This window comes from Xiphias gladius, chromosome 8, assembly GCF_016859285.1.
Source record: "Xiphias gladius isolate SHS-SW01 ecotype Sanya breed wild chromosome 8, ASM1685928v1, whole genome shotgun sequence".
Classification (NCBI taxonomy): Eukaryota; Metazoa; Chordata; class Actinopteri; order Istiophoriformes; family Xiphiidae; genus Xiphias; species Xiphias gladius.
The window spans coordinates 31323530-31343755 of NC_053407.1; the positions used below are offsets into that span (position 1 = coordinate 31323530).

The 20226-nt window shown below is 46.9% G+C and overlaps 2 protein-coding genes across 4 annotated transcripts; one reads left to right on the top strand and one right to left on the bottom strand.

Annotated features, from left to right (window-relative positions):
• Window positions 1–2756: 2756 nt before the first annotated feature.
• Window positions 2757–8704, top strand: si:ch211-218c6.8 (apoptosis facilitator Bcl-2-like protein 14). Of its 2 annotated transcripts, XM_040133165.1 has the most exons (5): window positions 2757–2952; window positions 3160–3258; window positions 5259–5317; window positions 5413–5685; window positions 7728–8704. In XM_040133165.1, exons 3-5 carry the CDS (start codon window positions 5285–5287, stop codon window positions 7749–7751), a joined length of 330 nt encoding a protein of 109 aa, XP_039989099.1. In that variant the 5' UTR covers window positions 2757–2952; window positions 3160–3258; window positions 5259–5284; the 3' UTR covers window positions 7752–8704. The 2 variants fall into 2 exon arrangements, with proteins under 2 accessions (XP_039989099.1, XP_039989100.1); XM_040133166.1 differs by lacking the exons at window positions 2757–2952; window positions 3160–3258 and adding an exon at window positions 4072–4615.
• tph2 (tryptophan hydroxylase 2 (tryptophan 5-monooxygenase)) lies at window positions 8669–19901 on the bottom strand. Of its 2 annotated transcripts, XM_040133163.1 has the most exons (11): window positions 19583–19900; window positions 16313–16447; window positions 15443–15626; window positions 13958–14058; window positions 13798–13865; window positions 13157–13353; window positions 11930–12065; window positions 11697–11823; window positions 10638–10733; window positions 9968–10101; window positions 8669–9264 (listed from the first exon to the last, which is right to left on the bottom strand). In XM_040133163.1, the coding sequence occupies exons 1-11, from the start codon at window positions 19736–19738 to the stop codon at window positions 9090–9092; spliced, it is 1509 nt and encodes a 502-aa protein (XP_039989097.1). In that variant the 5' UTR covers window positions 19739–19900; the 3' UTR covers window positions 8669–9089. The 2 variants fall into 2 exon arrangements, with proteins under 2 accessions (XP_039989097.1, XP_039989098.1); XM_040133164.1 differs by lacking the exons at window positions 11930–12065; window positions 13157–13353 and having other exon boundaries at window positions 19583–19901.
• Between the last annotated feature and the right edge of the window lie 325 nt (window positions 19902–20226).

The following is a 20226-nucleotide window of genomic DNA, read 5'->3' on the forward strand; positions in this document are numbered from 1 at the left end:
ACCTGGGGGACACTGGGGACACCTGGGGACACCTGGGGACACCGGGGGACACCTGGGGGACACCTGGGGACACCGGGGGACACCGGGGACACCTTGGGACACCGGGGGACACCTGGGGGACACTGGGGGACACCTTGGGGCACCGGGGGACACCTGGGGGACACCTGGGGACACCGGGGGACACCGGGGGACACCTGGGGGACACTGGGGGACACCTGGGCGACACCGGGGGACACCGGGGGGGCGTTTCTGGTCCCAACACACGTCTCTGCAGACATGTCCTCTACCATAAAGTGAGGCCTTTACTTTCATCATCAGCCGTTTCCAGTCTGCTCAGTTTGACCTCTGGGGGTTTTTCCTGCTGGTCCTCAGGTGGGCTGGGGAGACCAGCGGCATGCGGGGCCAACGACAGCCATCGTTAGGTAGATACCGCTGAGAACCGTAAAGCTCAAGGCTGTGAACAGAACTGCAACGATTAGCCAATGAGCTGATCAACAATTCATCAGCAGCCGTTCTGATGATTGATTAATCGCCTTAGTGGCTTTTCTGAATCCAGCTTCTCAGGCTGAGGATTTGAAGCTTCTCTGTGTTTGTCACAGTAAAATGAATATTTCTGGCTTTCAGACTGATGATCAGACCATGTTGCTTCCAGAGTCTTTATCATCACAGATGCTTCTGTGATTCATTTGCTTGGTTATTTTGTCTCAGGCCAGTGTTTGCATGTGTGTTCTTATTTTGGGGTTTTACTGTAATGTTTGCTTTTTATGCAGTAATTCCCTTAATAACAGGCAATTTTCTCCTCTGGGAAACAGTCAAAGTGACCTTGGACCTTGATATTTGAAGACATCGCCTCGGGCTCTGTGTTGTCATAACAGGCTGTTTACGCCGTTTACTGACATTTTCGAGATAAAACAATCAATTAATTGAGAGAATAATCAGCAGATTAATCGATAATGGAAACTATGGTTCGTTTCTGCCACAGTTTTGATATTCAGGCACGAAATTCTTCTAAAACGCACAAATCGTTGGGCAATTAGCTGTTTAATAATCTCATTACTGCTACAATTATGCATAAAAAACGCATGTTTGACAGACTTTTATGTCCATTGTAATGGAAGATAAAAAACAGCCAAAATGTACCAGTTCACACACTTACAGATCTTAGTTGAAGAGTCCAGCTGAGGCTGATGGGAATGTCATTAGTTCTGCCAGTATCTGATCATAAACCAAAGTACTGGACAAATTAAAATGTGACCTGATGGTGGCGCTAGAGGGAAAGTCAGAGTTCATCCTGAGGGGAACGTGAACGTCCGAACCACATTTCTGTCACGACTCAGCGTCTCTGAGCGGAAATGGGGCCAGCGTAGATCCCGCGAGCTGACTAGGCAATAGGGAACGGGTGAGTAGGTGGGCGGGGAAGAGTCGCGAGGCTGAAAGGCGGGAAGGCCCGGGTTCTTGCGGGGTGGGATCGGGCCTGGCAGGGTCCGGAATGACAGGAGCTAGTGATATGGCAAAGGCAGGCAGACAATGAATGAAGGAATAACTGAGGTGTGACACATTTCATCCCAATCCATCCAACAGCTATTGCGTGAAAATATGACATGATAATGAAATAAAAACAAGGAAGTGACAGAGCTGCCTTCCTTATCGACCAAAAACAGGAAATAAGTCCCCACAGAATAAAAGCCTAGACGAAAACAACATAAAACTACATCTCATAGTAAACCATCTGTTGAAGTGCATCATCTCATCGTCATCATGAATGAAAATAAATCCTGCTTGTCTAACAGCCTTTTCTTTATCATCACCACAGCATCTACTGCAATACTGTAGGTACAGACTCGTGACGCAATGCGGCATTCAACAGGAAATGGGAACAGAAACTCTTTGAGTTCATGTGTTCACTGCTCTGAGCTGCAGGTTCTGTAGAAAGTGAAAGCGATTGAATGAACCTCAGTCTTCAGAGAACGGTTTACACACTAATCAGTTCATTCCTGATGAGCAGAGCAACATCACTCAAGTCGGCGTCAGATGGGGGGTGAGGTCCGCTGCTGGCTCCTCTCACGTTTCTCTGTCCTGTCCTGTCCTGTCCTCCAGCAGGTGAAAATGGAGAGTGGGTCGGCCGCGGGCGGCGTGGCAGACGGCGAAGTGTTCCTGCTGCTGGAGGAATACTGCTCCAAGAGATCCAAGAGCTGAGGGGCACAGGTGGTGTAAGCAGGGGCAGAAAGTAACTGCATTGAGCACACTGGCGTTCTTTTCTTCTACTGTCGTTACAGTACTTCTACTGTTTTTATAGTACTTTTACTGGCGTTACAGTACTTCTACTGTTGTTACAGTACTTCTACTGGCGTTACAGTACTGTTATGTTGTTACAGTACTTCTACTGTTGTTACAGTACTTTTACTGGCGTTACAGTACTTCTACTGGCGTTACAGTACTTTTACTGGCGTAACAGTACTTCTGTTGTTACAGTACTTTTACTAGTGTTACAGTACTTTTACTAGTGTTACAGTACTTCTACTGTTGTTACAGTACTTTTACTAGTGTTACAGTACTTTTACTAGTGTTACAGTACTTCTACTGTTGTTACAGTACTTTTACTAGTGTTACAGTACTTCTACTGGCGTTACAGTACTTCTACTGTTTTTATAGTACTTTTACTGGCGTTACAGTACTTCTGTTGTTACAGTACTTTTGTTACAGTACTTTTACTAGTGTTACAGTACTGTAAAGTTATGATCACCCTCTGTGTAGCACCACTCTGTAGCCTGTAGTAATGGAGAAGGTCATGATAACGGCGTTCTACTGCTCCTGTCTGTCTGCTCTCTAATCCCGCTGACCCCACCCTGCCAGCCCCCTCCATCTCCTCCACCTGCGTTAACACACAAACCGAGAGGCGTTGGCACACTAGTCTGCGTTGCTTGGACGCAGACGGCGCCGAGGAAGACCGTGGTGAGTGAACATACGTGAACGTGTGCAGGAGTTGTACAAGGACTAGTTGAGTTTTACTCATTGATAATTTAATATAAAAACACTTGGTGTTAAAGGTCCAGTCAATTAGTCCTGACATATTGTAAAGAGAGATCATAATATTTGACGGTGGATTCAGGTGCGTGCGTGCGTGGGTGTGTGCGCGTGCGATCCGATGTGTGTCCACAGACGCGTCTCCAGCCAGAAGTTGGAGAACAGCGGCGGACAGGCTGGTGCGGATCACTGAATCAGCACTGGTCCCTGAAGTGCACGTGGAAAACCAAGATGGTGAGTCTCTAACAGAATCCACCACAACACACTAATCTACAGGTAAACTTATTTTATATGGAGATGGGTTCTGGTTTTGGATCCGGTTCCTGGATCCGAAACTTTTATTATTTAGGCTACACTCAAATTCAAATTCAACTTCCCCTGCAGTTTCACCTTAAAAGGTTCCACTATAAACATAAGACACACAACCAAACCATAAAAAACTTAAATTAGAGTCACTCACACATCTACATCGAAAAGATCTGAATCTTAACTGTACACTTCTGTCAGTATATTGGCAGTGACTGGTAATAAGGTGCAGCAGCTACTGGTTTTCTCACTTCCACGGTGATGACGGCTGATGGACGTCCAGCACAGTTTTAACAGTTTACATCTGTTTTATGTGCAAGTGTCACCTGGCCTGAGACGGTCAAGAAATGACAATACAGAGACATTCAGCAGAATATCCTTCAGTTCAAAGCACAAACTCACTCAGACACGCTCCTTCACGGTCCGTATTCTGTCAGCGTGGAGTCCCACATAACCCAAACCGTACAGCCACGTTGGCCAATCAGAAGCCAGAGAGAAATGGTAGGCTAAGACTATAATATCAGAACAGATTACAACAACATAGTGGAAGAGTAACTGTACTTTTAAAAGTCAACATGTAAAAAGTCCTGCTAGCAAAGTTAAAACCAGCACGGTTTCAGCAAAAAACGGGCTAAAGTAAACACAGGAGGCGACGGCGCACACTCTGACGTCACAAGCCAGTCCACACATCAGCGCTGAAGACAGAGTTTCTGCACATCTTCGCCCTGGGAGCCGCTTTACAAAAGGCCCCCTTTCAGTGACCTACACATTCTGTGTGTGGACGAAAGGTCAAAACGTTGCGTTTTAAAGTGCCTGCCTACGTATCGGACCAGGCCTCCATAAGTTCATCTATTCACGAGTGCAACTCTGTGAACACATCTGTGTTTTTCGCCATAATCTTACACGCGAAGAGCGATAGGTAGTCTGTCAAACATCAATTAATCAATCAATCAATCAATCACAGGTGCATGCAGCGAGGCGGTGGGGAAACCAATATCTGTAAATCGGTTTCCATCCACTGCCGTCGGCTTCAACTTCTACACATCAAACAACACAAAACACTTTTTACACAGATTTACACTTTTTGAATAGACACAGGTGGATGAAAACACACCCGGTCAAATGTTTGAGATGAGGAGTCGTCTTGTGCCGAAAACTACACGAATCACAAAAGTCATGAGCGGAAAATGTTGAATGTCCCAAGAAGAGAACGTCTGAGCTGTGTCAGCGCTAAGCTGAGCTGAGCTGCTCAGAGCGGGAAGGCTGAAACTGCGGCAGTTTGAAGGTCAGACACTGTTACTGTGCGTTTACCGAAGAGTGTGAACGGCCGTCAGACTCTGTGTTCGACCTGAGTTTAGAGTTTCAGCTTGAGATTAGCACCAGCTGATAGAGCTTCAGATGGAAAATAGCTCTTAGTACGCTTACAATTTTTCCGTTTTCGTGATCTTGTGACTGATCAGTAACACTGATCCTGTATCGACACAGTTTATGAGCGAAGCTCTGCCTGTTTAAGCTGCAGTCACCTAATATGAGTTTTCACTGTGACGCATCTGGCATTCGGCACATCCCGGCATCTGTTGTTTCATAAAGCAGTCTTTCACTGGGACCACTCATGCTCCATGTCACCGAAAAAATTTGACCTGAAGGCCTTTTGGACAACGTGGTTGTCAATTATTTCACCGTAACATGTTGCACGGTAACATCTAGATTTACTGCAGCAGGTCTGAACATAAACCGGCAGCTGGTCAGATCAGCTGTAGATAATTAACAACAAGAAAAAAAAGGAGGAAAAAGAGTGTGTTCTCTGGTTGACGAGCTCCGCAGCCGGCGTCTGTGTCCACACAGAGACCGTTTGAGACGGATTTGATACCGATGCCGCTGAACCCCACCGGATGTGCGTGTTTGATCTGTGTTCTGTTTTGCTGCAGACGTCATTCAGAAACTGGTGGACTTGATGATAAGGCTGGGGGACGATATCCACGAGAAGGTGTGTGTTACGATCAATGGATGAACAGCGAACATCAGTGCAGCACATTGTTAGAGACCGTTCTGTTTGTTGCTTTGCTTTCTGTCTCTGCTCAGATCAAAGAGAACACAGTCCTCCAGCAGCAGCTCAGCAACTTGAACTACAACATGTTTGAGAAGCTGACCTCCGGCGTGCAGAACCTGGTCGGCCAAAGGGGCCAGGCCACGGCATCCGAGGAGCGGATCCAGCGGCAGAAGATTGCCTGGGCCTTCGAGGTGACCAGCAGGCTGTCGGCCACGGGCGTCGTCCAGCGGAGGAGAGTGCTGAGCTTCGGAGAACTATACATCCAGCAGCACCACTCTGCCTGGGTCCAGCAGCACGGAGGCTGGGTGAGCAGACTTTAGACGGGTCAAAGGGGGACTGCCTGGACTGTAGCTGGTAGCACCGTCTAACGTTACATTAGAGGGACAACTCATATGCAGGTCTCAGATGAAAAAAGGCCCAAAAACAGGCAGGGAGCCGAGGCTGAAAGCTGCAGCAGGAGAGGCGTTCTGGTAGGAACCACGAAGCAGGATCTGGGGTTAGCGAGGGAGCTTCAGGGTCAAGCCTGGGTTTTCAGGGTGGTTCGCTTCTTACCAGGGGTCGTCGCAATGGTAACTTATGCTGCACACCTGACCTGCTCCGGAGCAGGTTATGTTCGAGATAACAGATCGACGCGTATAAAAGAAAATGGCGTCACCATTCGTAGAGGATCACGTGGGGCTCGGTGCGCAGATCGCGAGAGGGTCTCTGAGGAGGACTACAGTGTTCAGAGAGCAGCAAACCCCTTTGTCTTTCCCTGCTAATTTTTATATGACCCTCATCACTGCAGAGGTCCAGCTCCTCAGCAGGACTGAACTCCTGTGTAGGAGCTGGTCCCCTCCTGTCTTCTTCTTCTCATCTTTTTCCTGTCATCGTGATTTAAAGACCGACTGAAGCTCTGAGGCTTTGTACATGTTTTACCTGACTTTCATTAAGATATGAAGCTGAAAGAATGCGGTTGAAACGGTCAGATAGGCCTTAAGAAGACAACACATTAAGTTAATTATAGTCAGATGATGATGGGCAGTGATTTCATGAGCCTGTTAACTTACACATTCACACGGTCGTGATTTTATTCCAGCTGTTCTTCCTGCATTTGGCAGCTGCAGCTGCTGCTTTCAGCCTGGATCACGTGTGTAACTTCTTCGTATTTGTCTCATATTCTACTTTGCTCTTTGTTTGTAAAATACCCCCCTGCTGCCAGTAGACGTGTCCATGCCTGTGATCGGTCATATGCTGCAAACATGTGACTGTGCTCGGGAAAACCTGGGTTGACTCACCGAGCTGATAACCACGGTCATGTGATCGCTCAGCGTGGTTACGGTCGCCAGGCTCAGCGAAGCCAGATAACGAAAAGATATCCTGAGTAAACCTGCTTCGTGGTTCAGGTCTCTGGACTCTGTGTAAAATACTTAGGGACAAATGAGGGAGCAGGGAACAGGTGATGGATCTGAAACAACAGGAGACTTAGTGGATGTGGGAAAAAAAAAACAGACAGGCGTGAAAGACTGAGTGAGTGAGTGAATTAGTGAATGAAAGAGCAGAACTGTGACATGGACAGTATAAAATCTTCACCTGCCTTCTTTGGGCAGACTTCAGTCTTTTTACACTCTGTGACCACTTTATTAGGTACACCTGAACGATCTGTTGCAGTTCAGTACATCAGCTCAGCTATAAATGGAACTGGAACTACTGGAAGTACTTTTACTGTGATACCGGAACTACAGGAAGTACTTTTACTGTGATACCAGAACTACAGGAAGTACTTTTACTGAGACTGTAACTACATGAAGCTAAGAATAAATTTGTACTTTTACTTCATCTGAGCTCACTTATAAAACACTGAAGTGAATTAACAACAAAGACTCAACACTAGAGGAGTCAGTGTTTGGACTGATTAGACTGTACTGGTGTACCTAATAAAGTGGACATTTGTGGTAGGGAGACAGAGGGAAAAACAGCAGCGTTTCATTTCGTCTTTGTCACTAACCGGTTTTATCAGCTGCAGGTAATGAAGCTAACATCAACTATATGAGTTGGTTGAGAACTTTTCAAAAAAACAAAAAAAAAATAAAAAAGGCTGGAAATGTGGACAGTACCAAAGCACGTGGATCTGCTCCCCGTGTCCTGGTCCACAGTCCTTCCAGCAGGTGCGCCGGGTCCCAAGGGATCTGGATGTCTGCTCAGCGGTCATAGAATAATAAAACCTCTCCAGGTGTGTGAATTGGGGGCAGTACATTGTTCAGGCATACAGCCACGCATGCTCATGTCTCTTTCCCCAGTGCTGCTGTCCGTACATTTTATCCTGGTGCAGAAAAGGTAATAGTCTGGTGTCCTCTGTCCCGTCCAGGAGGAGGTGTTTGCTGTCGACTAAGCCGCACAGATCTGCAACTCCGTTGACTCTGGAAATGGAGGCCACCACTCTGTGAAAATCCACGGTTTCTTTTTCACCCCGTTCTTGTAAAATAACAGAATTTGAGCTACATCTGGATGAAAACTGGACAGTGAGGCAGCCTGCTCAGCAGCAGCAGCCTGACATTTTATTGACACCCGTTCCCGCTGTGGCTCGTCACATCTCTGCAGGGCAAAGGTCTTTTTACGACGTCCGTAGCTGAGACGGCCGGCGTGAGGACAACCTGTGCGCCTAGTTAGTCTTAACGAAGCCCGAGCGACCGAGATGGCAGCACCTCTAGCTGTCCGGCGAGGGAGAACCTTTTATATGTGTAGAATATTAAGAAAAGATACAGAGTCAGCCTCTCTGTTCGGTTCTCGTGGAAGGCCTGAGAGCTGTAAGAGCAGCTACACCTCAGATGTGATGATTGCTGGAAGAAAAACAAATGAAGGCAAAGGAATATGCTGCACACCAAACAACACACCAAATGTTTTTAATGCATCATATTTTACACGTGAATATATACTCTCTAATATTTCTGCACTGTACAGAAGCAAAAACACAACATCACAGTCAGTAGGTGACTTTTGCTGAGAGGAGCTGCGACGTGCCGACCGTCTGTTTGTCTGGTTCACCCCAGTGGAAGCTTTAACTGTTAGTTTACAGTCAGTGTGAATCTGAAGGTCAAAGAAATCACAACCTTTCCTTCGTTTTCATCTCTGTTCTGTTTCCCTCAGCTGTCCTGAAAACTTGATTAAATAAAGGTTAGGATTAGAGACGTGCTGAGCCACATTCTGCCAATTCAAACTGTCAGATCAATAATTTAAGTCCCTACATTTCAGAGGCCATATTTTTCTTACTACATGTATTTCTGAACCATGACTTTCAGTATTTGCATCAAGTAACTTGTGAAAAATAAAGTCAGATTCAGTGTCTACAGCTGTTTCTTCACTGTGTCAGATACAGATTTCATCTACATTACATGACTCTGATTGGACTCTCTGGACTCTGTTTACTTCATTCGTCTGTGACGATTTGCTCAAATCATCCTATTTAATAAACTTGAAATAAAGATGATAGTGTCTGACAGGCCGATGTAAAAGCTGAAACCGGGCTTCCGTCTAACTCAAAGTCTGGGTGACTCAGTGATGAGAAGTCACAGCTACAGTCGGTGAATCCATCAAACGTCAGTCTCCCCTTATTTGTGTCACAGCTCAGAGAAGCAGCACGAATACAGGTGTGACGTTCTGCGGAAGCGTTGGTGTTGCGTCACTGATGTCTTGAACCAATCGGAGCTCGGGGGCGAAGCAGGTGCCGGCCTCAGATTCCCATGTAGGTGTTCATCTTGCCCAGAGCGTCGCAGACGGTGGTGAGGTCGCTGCGCAGGTCCTGCACCACGTTCTCGATGCTGCGGGTGTCTTTGAGCAGGTCGATGCTCTGAGTGTACGGGTTGTAGTACACGGAGAACGGCCTCTTTATCGTCTTAGCAAAGTCCCTATGAGAGAAGAGGAACCACGAACAGCGGGAGACATGCAGAGGAAGCTTCACTTTCAGCAGCGCTGTATATTCAAGTCTTACTTGAACAAAAGAACAGAAACTATTTCAGTCTTATATTATTATATGTTGTGTTATTATTACTAATGTGTTTTACTGTTGTAGTACAGTGGAGCTCGTGTTAACTACCTTATACACCGGTGGGTATTTTATTGTAGAACAATGCATCATATTTTAAAATAATATAATGTTTCGATTGTGAAAACAAAACCTGTAAAGAGAAAACGTCTTGTGGTGGAGCACACACTGGAAAATGAATACAGGTGTGACGTTCTGCGGAAGCGTTGGTGTTGTGTCCCTGATGTCTTGAACCAGTCACAGTAAGTACAGGCACCTCAGCGTTGCACTTTATTACAGAATTTGTGGAAATGAACTTATTATTATTCTCTGCTGCTCATAAACATCCCAGGACAGGACCAACACCACGGTTACACAACCCGACGCTGCGTCACTGCACTTTTCTGTTCTCCTGACGTTAAACAGCTCAGAGACCAGTAAAGACCAGGATTTCTCCCAGAGGTTTTGTAACTGCGCCAGTGTGTGTGTGTGTGTGTGTGTGTGTGTGTGTGTGTGTGTGTGTGTAGATGCTCTGATGCACAGACGGGACCAGTGAAAACAGCTGGTTTGTGTTTGTTGTTTTCCACCTCATCTTCTCCTTGGCCTCCTCGAAGCTCTCTGACACAAAGTAAACTTCCTGGAAGGTGGTGATGAGACACTCCTGGTTACAGGTCGTCCTCGGGTCGAACATCCTCACACAGGCCTGATCGGACAGGGCATGCTGGGAGAAAAACAGGCGGGAAGGGGAAAGGACGTCACCAGAAACTGAATCTGTTTGGCAACGATGTTGAGATCAGTCATTTTCAGAATCAGTAGCAGCTTTTTAAAAAGCCTTTTATTCATGTTTAGCAAAGGTTTATTTTCCAGTGCCATTATGTGACACGTGTTTATCCCATTTCACCATATTTATATTATTCAACTGTATTTTGTACTGGTTCATTCTATGTACCATTATTTGAGGGTTTCAATTAATGATGGTTCTGAATTGTTTTCATTTTGTTTTTCCCATGTAAAGCCCCTTTCAATGTTGTTTTGAAAGGTGCTTTATAAATCAAGTTTATAATAATGATAATAATAATAATACTTATTATTTTGAAGATTGTTGTTGTTGCTTGTTTTAGATTTTCAAACATAAATGCCAAACAAAGGATTTGATTTGATTGAATACTTCTCATCAGGCTCTGGGGAATAACAACAGGCATTTTTTTACTATTTTTGACATTTGTGTGTGTGTGTGTGTGTGTGTGTGTGTGTTACCCTCAGTTCTCCAATAGATGACAGTAAACCGGCTCCATAAGCTCTCAGCTGACCGTCCTGTTTGCAGAGTCCGAACTCAATAGTGAAGAAATAACACTGTTAAAAAATACACAACCCAGTTATTAGGGAGCAGAATATAGTAGAGTGGATTTGGAGCATTTTCAGTTTAATATAAAACAAGACAAAAATCAACAACAACAATAATAATGATAACTAACACACTGCTGCTCTTTAACTTAGACGCCCAGTTCTGCCCTTTTCTCCACAAATACTTTGATTTTTTACTGAAGTTTGCTGCGATTTCCTCAGGACGAACACCCTCTATCATTGCTCTGATATTATACAACCGTTCGTCTAAAGGTGCTTTACGATCTGTACGGTGATAATACTGCACGCAGCTCAAAGTGTTTTCTGGTATATTTTCAGGCAGGGTAGCACGAATAAAAAGTGCTGGATTCAGAGTCAGATCAATAGGTAGAGCAGAGTCCTGTTCCAAGCCGCAACCCCTCAGACAAGTATAATATCAGACAAGTAATTATATTTCAACATCAGATTCCACTCATGTTGTGCTTTTAGTTCGTCTGTGTCCTGTTTCAGTGTGGAAGGAATTCAGGTTTATCCCTGATGATTCAAATGTCGTCATGCTCCTTTACGAGCTCAGTACGTTGCAGTAAGTGTTTGGGAGCAGCACGGAGACATGACGTCCAGGTGGAGTAATGTAATAATGATACAATAACAATAACAGTACGATTTCAAATCGAGCTTTGCTTGCTGCCACAATGTGTTTTTGTTTTTATTCGAAATATGATGCATTCGTCTTTATCCCTTCTTGCGATTTTAGCGACCCCAGCGCTGCTCCTCTAGCGCCCCCACCGGGCCAAACTTTACATTTTTTGCTCCACAAAGGGGATGGCTAAGTATGCTCTGGCGGGGTGTAATACGCACGGAGGCCTATCAGAGTTTCTCGACGCACATCTGGAGCAGAGGAAAATCCTACTTCCGAATCAAACGTTTTCATGCATCTTCGGAGAAGCGGGTCGCGCAGACCCTCGCACTCACTGTGGCCAGTTTCTGAACGTCCTCATCTGAGGCTCCCAGGGAGGCCAGACCGATCTCCTGAGAGAACTGAGCAAACTTCGGATCAGCCAGCAGAGGCACGTGACCCAGCAGCTCGTGACACGTATCACTGAAACCGACACATTCATCAGAAAGATAATCAATCACATTCACGATCAGTCCCGGAACCAGCACAGGTGCGAGTGTGAAGCAGTCAGAGGTGCGGCTGCGCTCACGGTTCAGGTGTGTAGAGCGGGTCGGTGCTGTGACGGACGTACTGAGTGCAGTTAAACACTCTGTAGGCCAAACCAGCCAGGAAATCCCTGGGAGACAGATAACCGGCGACTGGTCGCACTGTGAAGCCAGACCGCTCTGAAACACACACACACACACACACACACACACACACACACACAACTTGTTTTGGTCAAATACTGACTAATCCATACTCTGACTTTACATGACATGAAATGAGGATGATTTCTTTAGAGGAGCTGCTTCAAACTTCTACACCTTCCTCTAGAGATCTGTCCTTCCTGCATCAAGTTATCGTCTCCGTGAGCGGTAAAGAATAAACCGAGTAAGAAACTCTGTAGTAGTAAACATGAGCTGTGTACGGGCTGATGGTAAAAAAGGAGGGAACCAGGCCAAAATAAACTGGAGTTAACGCGTTCAGTGGCAGATGAATATGTTTCGATTCATCACACAGAGCATCTGGTCGTGGTTGACGGAAAATCCTACCGATTCTATCCTGCACCTTTTTCCATCTCGCTGTTTTTTCTCACTGAATGTTTCTTTCTGTAAGATCGTAAATGAATCAAGTGAAATAAAAGAGCAGTTCAGTCCAATTCCAGCTTCTTACACACTGCTGAAATAATCAGTGTTGGTTTAGTATGAAACTCCCTCTTTGTTTGACTGTCCCAGCTGCAGATAAATCTCGTATTAAAAAAGATAAATCTTTGATAAATCTTTGATAGATCTTTGGATTTAGTCACCGCTGACGTCCCGTCTGAGCAGCGAGAAAAAGCTGCCTCGGTGTTCATGCCATTACATTCATACTCTGAAAACCCTGATACACACGGTCCACCTGCACAGGTGTTTTATGTCCCGGGACCGTGGGGCAGCCCCCGGTCAGGATGTTACGCCTGTTTGAATGGGACAGCTCACACCTTTTCGGTGAAATCCCAGGTGTTACTACTGACACTAACGATGCCCCTTCCCGGTCGACCAGTGAATCCCAGTGTCACGCGTCAGAGCGTTTTGCAGGAAACAGACGGTGAGTAGGTGGAGTTTGGTAACTTCAGCAAACTCCCATCAGAGCAGAGGACGTCGGCTCACGTCAACCTGTGACGAGGTTGTGGGTGTAAACATGCTGCAAACATGTTACTGAAGTGCGAACTGTTTGATGAGGATGCGGCACTGATGAAAGTGTGACCTTCTGTTTGCAGCGAACAGAGACAAACCTCTGAGGAAGAGGGAGACGTCCTCCAGCTGCGGGATGTTGTCCTCTCTGTAGCCGCAGTGCTTGGTGAGCAGCGGCAGGTTTTTCAGGTATTCTCTGCAGGCGTGAGTCGGGTACAGTTTGGTCAGCTCTCTGAACACCACCCCCCACGTCCTAACCTCCTCGGGGGTGTACTCGATACGAGGGATGGGCTGCCCGCTGAGGGTGGAGACAGAGAGACGTCGGAATATAACTAGCACCGGATTTACTGCGCTGTTCTGCAAAAACAGAGTCGCAGAATTTCCTAGGGTTTCATCTCAGCAGCAAACGGCTGCGTTTGAAATCGTGTTCACGTGACTGATCCGTCTGCCGAGGAGCAGTGACCAGAGTCTACATTATCCCTTCTTCCAGACACACAGTACACGTGTTGACTCAGGTAAAAGCTCAGGTGTAGATTAAATAGTTACTGATGTGTGTTTTTAGGCTTTTTCCCACACGCGCACTTGCATTAAACGTTGTCACGTACCTTTATGTCCTCAGTGAGTTTCAAAACAACCGCACCTCTGAAACGTCTGAACAGGCTACTTCTCTCAGAAACGGCCTCGGACTGTACGAGGCTTTCATCAGAGAGGACCGTCAGGAAACGGAGACAATGATACTTACAATTTATAACTCATGGCCACTTCCACAAAGTATTTCCTCCGCTGACGATAGACATTATCTTTGAAACCCTGTCAGGAGAGACGTTTGCACACGGAGACGCTTTAACATTTACAAAAAGTCATTTGATGCGACTCTAAGGTGTGAAATCTAAGAAACTTACAGGATGGTCGGCGTCCAGCTCTGATCCGTACATCAACACCCTGTGAGAACACTGATCCAGCTCTGAGATCTTCATCGGGAACCAGGGAACATCTTCTCCATCTGATAAAATAAAACGCTGCAGTTGGTTTGTGTAACTTCCTTCCAGAAACAACAACCTGACAAATGCTTTTCCTCTGACTGTAGTTTTACAGTGTTTGTTCCAAGATGATAAAATCGCTAGAAATCGAGACGTGGAAATAACAATTCTGTGCGTGTGCAGCGCTGCCAGCTCCTTCATAACCCTCCGCTCACTACTTGTCGAGCAAAGTGTTGATACTGATGAAGTTTTATCCTCATAAGCATGAGACAGGGTTTCTCTCACAGCAGACATGGACTTTAGACCAGAGTCCAGAGTCTGGAACTCTTTTACTCAAGTCGGTTCATTTGGGAGCGAGAGCACTTTACCTCCCTGGGGCTACGCCTTACGTGTACAGGTTTACATGTAGACCAGAGACCGTGTTTCTGGACTGTCCCGGATTCATTTATTCTGTTTATCTCCATGTGGCTCCAGACCTTCTGAGTCTCTGATTTGCTCAGCGATTCACGTCTGCCGCTGTGTCGGTGGTTTTCCTGACCGGAGAAACACCGGAGTCTCGCCTGTAGAGTGTTTGAGATTAGGCGGCAGCAGGACGAGACCAAAAGCCGCCGTCAGGACGCACAGTTTTTCCACAGGAAGCCACAGATGCTGATCCTGACGGAACACACTGCCTTCAGACTGAGCTATCAGCTTGTTCTGACTGTGTCCTTCTGTTTCTGCTTTAAGCTCCATGTTACCGCAGGGTTTTACCTGAAGGTCTGGAGTCCTAACTCAGACCATCTCATCAGTGTGCTGCTGTATTTAAATCAGCTGATCAGACTTGATTGTTGGACCTGTCACAAAACGGCTGACAGTTGTAAAACATACGAAGCTTTATGATGCTTCAAGAATTAAATCGGAGTTATTCATATGGTAGATTTGAATTGAGTGACTCTGACCGACCTCATGCTGTCACAGCATTTCCCCCGTTAACAGCATAAACCTTCCTGTTCATCAGACTCATACGATCAAAGTGTCTTCAGTTAGACATAAAATCAAAGTTTCGATCCAACATCTAAACCGATCAGCTTTCAAACCAGGTGTTTCCCATCATGCCCTGCAGGGCCTTGATCAGGTGAGGTTATGGTTGTTTATGTTTGCATGACATCGGAGTGAGTCGGACAGAATTCAGCGATCGATAAGGATCGGTAGATTCTGATCAGGCCTGGATGGTCTCCACTGAGCATCGTTTGTCATGTGGCAGCAGGAAAACCACAGGAACTACAGCAACTGCACCTTATGTAGGTGAGGCAGGTCCAGGGTCCTGGTTCCCCGTCCTGTCCTACTGGGAACTGAACCATTGTTTCATTAGAACACCTTCATGTTAGAGGCAGAGGGGGCTGCCGGGAGGTGTGCAGGTGTTCCTACCTGCCTCGGCTGACCAGACGTGCGCAGGTGTGTTGAAGGAGATGATGTTGACGTGATCTTTGAGATGCTCCAAGAGCTCGTTAAACTCCCTCTTGCTGCAGCTGCAGTCAGCAAAGATCTCAACCTCGTTAGTGACTCGCTTCGACATCCTCGACTCGATGTGGTTCAGGTTCACCCGCTTCTCCTGTAGGAGGAGGCAGGAGGAAAATAAAAGACATTACAGATAAGACGTGAAATCCAGAAGTGAATCTCCCGTAACAACAAGAATCAGAATCCAGTGGAACTGGCTGTGGATGGGGATGTTGATCTGGGTCTGGATCTGGATCTGGATCTGGATGTAGATATGGATCGAGATGTGTATCTGGATCTGGATGTGGATGTGATAACGGTTCCACATTTGGATCTGGATGTGGATGTGGATATGGATATGGATGTGGATCTGAATTTGGATGTTGATCTGGATCTGGATGTAGATATGGATATAGATATGGATCTGGATCTAGATGTGGATGTGATAACGGTTCCACATTTGGATCTGGATGTGGATCTGGATCTGGATCTGTATGTGGATATTGATCTGGATCTGGATGTAGATCTGGATGTGAATGTGGATGTGATAACGGTTCCACATTTGGATCTGGATGTGGATCTGGATCTGGATGTAGATATGGATCGAGATGTGTATCTGGATCTGGATGTGGATGTGATGGAACGGATCCACATTTGGATCTGGATATAGATGTGGATCTGGATGTGAATGTGGATGTGATAACGGTTCCACATTTGGATCTGGATGTGGATCTGAATTTGGATCTGAATGTGGATCTGGATGCGGATCTGGATGCGGATTTGTAAATAGGAGCGTCTCACCTGGAAGAGTCTCAGGGCTTTGACCAAACAGCCGACCTCATTCTTCAGAGAAAACACCACCGCTGTTTTCCCAGACTCCTCTCCACCCTCTTTGTCCGGCTTCTCACTGATGGGACAGAAGGACGGACGCCGAGACTGGACAGGGACAACCACAAGGGCAGAGTGTAGGAAGGATCAGAGACTAAACCACATCCCGATCAGGTCTGTAGAATGTAAAACTCTCCAGATGATGAATCAGCTTCTCGTTTGTACCGAGACTCTGCTCCCGACAGGTAACGCAGCAGGACGTGTGGCGTCACAGCGGAAACCCACTTTCTACCTTCACTGAAATTCACCAGGTTGTATCTGAGTCCTTATGCGTGAGGCTTTGGTCACGTGCATCAAGCTACGATCTCGGTTCCACCGATAGAGTTCGCTGTGCCACAAATGACTGCCTTTGATTACATGGTCAAAAAACGACCAGTGTCCGGCCTCTACATCAGCACCGTGATCCACAGCGGACCTCAGAATCCACCATGAACCACTTCAAGAGACACGAGGTGAAGCTGCTTTGAACGGCCCCCGCAGCCCCCCCAGCCTGAACATGCGTGGGTAGATGTTAAACCTGCTGGACAGACTGAAACGTCCCAGAACGTGCAGTGATCTGCAGGAAGAGGCTGAAAACACATCGGTCAGGACCAGAACCCCGCCCCTGCCGGGGGGGCAACAGGACATCGACACCTGAAGAAAGGCTCGTTTTAATTCATGGTCTTAGCCTGGGGGGGGCAAACTTTTACATACTGTATCAGAGGGGGGGGGCACTGACGGTCTGACATATATGAAGCCTCATAAAAGGCAGATATGATCCACTGATCCGCTTCAGAGCCAACGTGACACGAGCTTCCTCGTTCCCTCCGACGCAGCAGGTTGTCCCCGTGCCTCTGCTCGGTCACAGCTGTTCCGTCATGAAATAAAGATGAGGCGGACTCACCGGCCCGTTGGCCTCCGCAGCCGAGGCGAGCTGACGCGGACGCTCCGGAGGCCGCTCGGAACAGCGACCGTTCCCGCTCACGTCTCGGAGGAGACGTTTGCCATCTGCAGACTGAGATTTGTTCTACGACGGTTTGATTTACCGACGAGCATCTACATCTCCACGAGACCGGCCTCTCACTGATGAGAGCGCGAACCTGGCGCATCGTTTGTGCCATGCGAGTGTCTCGGTACAGGTGGTCCACTTGTCAGGTCCACCTGCACCGGCCGCTGCAGGCCGACACGGCTGTTGTTGCTCTGATGAAAATCCTCCTCCCCGCGCACTACGGACGCGCGAGCCATCGCACGGAGCTCCGTCCTCCGCCAACTTGCCGATTTCGATTCGACGCCTCGTGCGCACGGAAAAGCGGATTCTGAAGTCCGCGTGTCCGACTCCCCTGCTGCCGAGTTTCTGTCGACGTGAATCCGGTTCCGCGTCTCGTCGGTGAGCTCGGAGTTAAAGCTGCTCGAGCCAGAATGTTAGGGACAGCTCCGCGACGGAGCGGCGGAGCAGTCCCTAACATTCTGGCTCGAGCAGCTTTAACTCCGAGCTCACCGACGAGACGCGTCGGAGGTGTCCCTAATATTCTGGCTCGAGCAGCTTTAACTCCGAGCTCGGAGACGAACACAGAACCGAATCCGGACTTTTCTGACCATCAGACTTTAGAAACCTCTTTCGGAGAATCGGTGGCAGATCAGGCGGATTGGACGGCATTTGTTTCACCGGTCTACCGGGTTGAAGTGACCGCCGGGTCTATTACAGGCTTTTGAACTGTTTGCAACCGATCGGTTCATTAAGATCCTTTGTCGAAACGGTTTGAACGTGCCAGGGACTCGTACGTTGCCGTAGAACATCCCAGTAAAAAGAGAACAATCTAGAAAAGAAACGGAATCTGTTTTGCTCAAACTCGAATACGCGATGGGAGACTTAAGACAATTGCTTAAAATGAACAACATTTTTTATTCAATCAAACATTTATTACAATTTCAGATTCAGTTTTCTGAGACGCATGTCAGCGAGGGATTTTTTCCTGACAGGAGACTGGAAGGCAAACACCTCGTGCAAAGCCTCCGGCGGTGGAAAAGTTGCACCCATTCATTCATTATTTAAACCTGCTCGTCGTCTGCAGGACCCCGGGCTGCTGCAGCCGATCACAGAGCGGAATAGTCGAATAAAAATATTATTATTTCTTAATTCTAGCAGTTTAGGATGACACATGACACATGCAAAACCCATCTCACTCCAAAACAACCAAAATTTGAATATTTCATTTGATGTCCTGTTATCAATCATTTATGTCGTTATTTCATTTATTATTTACTGTAATAATGTACGTTTATAAATAATAAAAGTACAGATAAATAATGTACTTTTACTTATTGCGGGGAACAGCGGGCCGCAACTAACAATTATTTTCATTATGGATTGATCGTTTGAATATCTTCTTGATCAATCGATAAATTGTTTGGTCCATCACAGCTCCTCAAAGCCCACGAGTGCAGAACTGAAAGATTTTTGGGATTTATGTCGCAGAAGACAGACAAAACCAGCAAATGTTCTAAGAAACTGGAACATTTTTGCTTAAGAAACAACTTAAATGATTCTTTTTTTAAATAAAGATAACTGCTGGTTAATCTTTGGTAGATCAATCAACCGTTTAAACCCAAATCTTTAGGTGGATTAAAGCAAAACAGTGTTTTCTGAAATTATCCCTCATTTTCAGCTGTTTCCTGAATATCCCGCCATCACTTTTCAAAGCTTTTCAAAATCCCAAAAGGAAAAAGAAGAGCACGTAGTTTTATATTTACACCCTTCAAACACCTCCCAAACTTCTCGGGGGTGTAGAAATACTCCGTGTACCTTCACCTGATGTATTCAGGCAGGTTTCCCTCGGCTCTTTGTCTCCTTTTTACTCTTTAATATGAAAAAACCTTCCATTTTGTTCCCCAGTCCTGTTCCTGTAGGTACCGGTATTTACAGAAATACTCAGAGTATAGTTTCTTTTTTTTTTCTTTTCCTCTCCCTTCTTCCCCACAGTCTTGGTTTCTTCCACTGATCCTACAATTAAGAACCAGTAGCAACCAGTCGGTGTTTTACTGGGACCCGATTCACTGTGAATCGCAGGCCGGATTATAAAGTGTTACCTACACTGACGTGAACTTTTAAACGCCTCGGGAAAACCTCCAGAAACCAAAAGCAGCAGTGACCGGATGCTGAGATCAGAGAGGAGGATGAAGAGGAGGAGGAGTGCTTGTTCTCACCATCTGCCCCCCGGTGTGGCGTTGCTGCTGGTGGTCGAACATGGCCGAGTCCAGCGACAGCCCCCTCCTGGCCCAGTACTTGCTGGAGAACATCATCATGGCCGGCTGCATCCTAGGCACTGGCTCCAGGTCCTTCATCACATGGGACGAGGCCATGGGGAACCAGTGGGTGTACGAGTACCAGGGCTCCAGTCTGCTCCGCTCTGCCGCGCTGCTCCTGATACTGACGCTCAGAGAGGAGGTGTCGGCCCGACGCCGGCCCGCCTCTGGTTATATACTGACGCGAGGAGGGAAGGGGAGGGGACGAGAGGGGAGGGGACGGATGATGCTTGTATGAAGCAGAGGGAGAGCCGGTTTTAAAGCTCCTCCCCGAGGAGGCCCGCGGCTGCTCCTGGCTGTCAGCTCCTGAGGTGTGTTTGAACGTCCCACGGCCGCCGCCGCCCCGCAAAGACACAACGCCTTGTTAACATTAAATCCAAAAACAGAAAACTGAGGGTGAAAGGTAAAGGCAATCCAATATTACGAGGACACACATGGCACGGGGGGAAAACCACATACAGTACGAGTGCAGTGGCATAAAAACGTTTGGGCCCCCCGGTCAAAATATCTGTTACTGTGAATAGTTAAGTGAGTAGAGGATGAAC

Coding starts and splice junctions, on each gene's coding strand:
- si:ch211-218c6.8 (XM_040133165.1), top strand. CDS start 5,285: ATGATAAGGCTGGGGGACGATATCCACGAGAAG. Junction 5,318..5,412: donor GGGACGATATCCACGAGAAG/GTGTGTGTTACG, acceptor GTCTCTGCTCAG/ATCAAAGAGAACACAGTCCT. Junction 5,686..7,727: donor TCCAGCAGCACGGAGGCTGG/GTGAGCAGACTT, acceptor TGTCCCGTCCAG/GAGGAGGTGTTTGCTGTCGA.
- tph2 (XM_040133163.1), bottom strand. CDS start 19,738: ATGGCCTCGTCCCATGTGATGAAGGACCTGGAGCCAGTGCCTAGGATG. Junction 12,066..13,156: donor CGTCTCCCTCTTCCTCAGAG/GTTTGTCTCTGT, acceptor TGTGTGTTTCAG/AGCGGTCTGGCTTCACAGTG. Junction 9,265..9,967: donor GAGGCCAAGGAGAAGATGAG/GTGGAAAACAAC, acceptor CTTCTCTCATAG/GGACTTTGCTAAGACGATAA.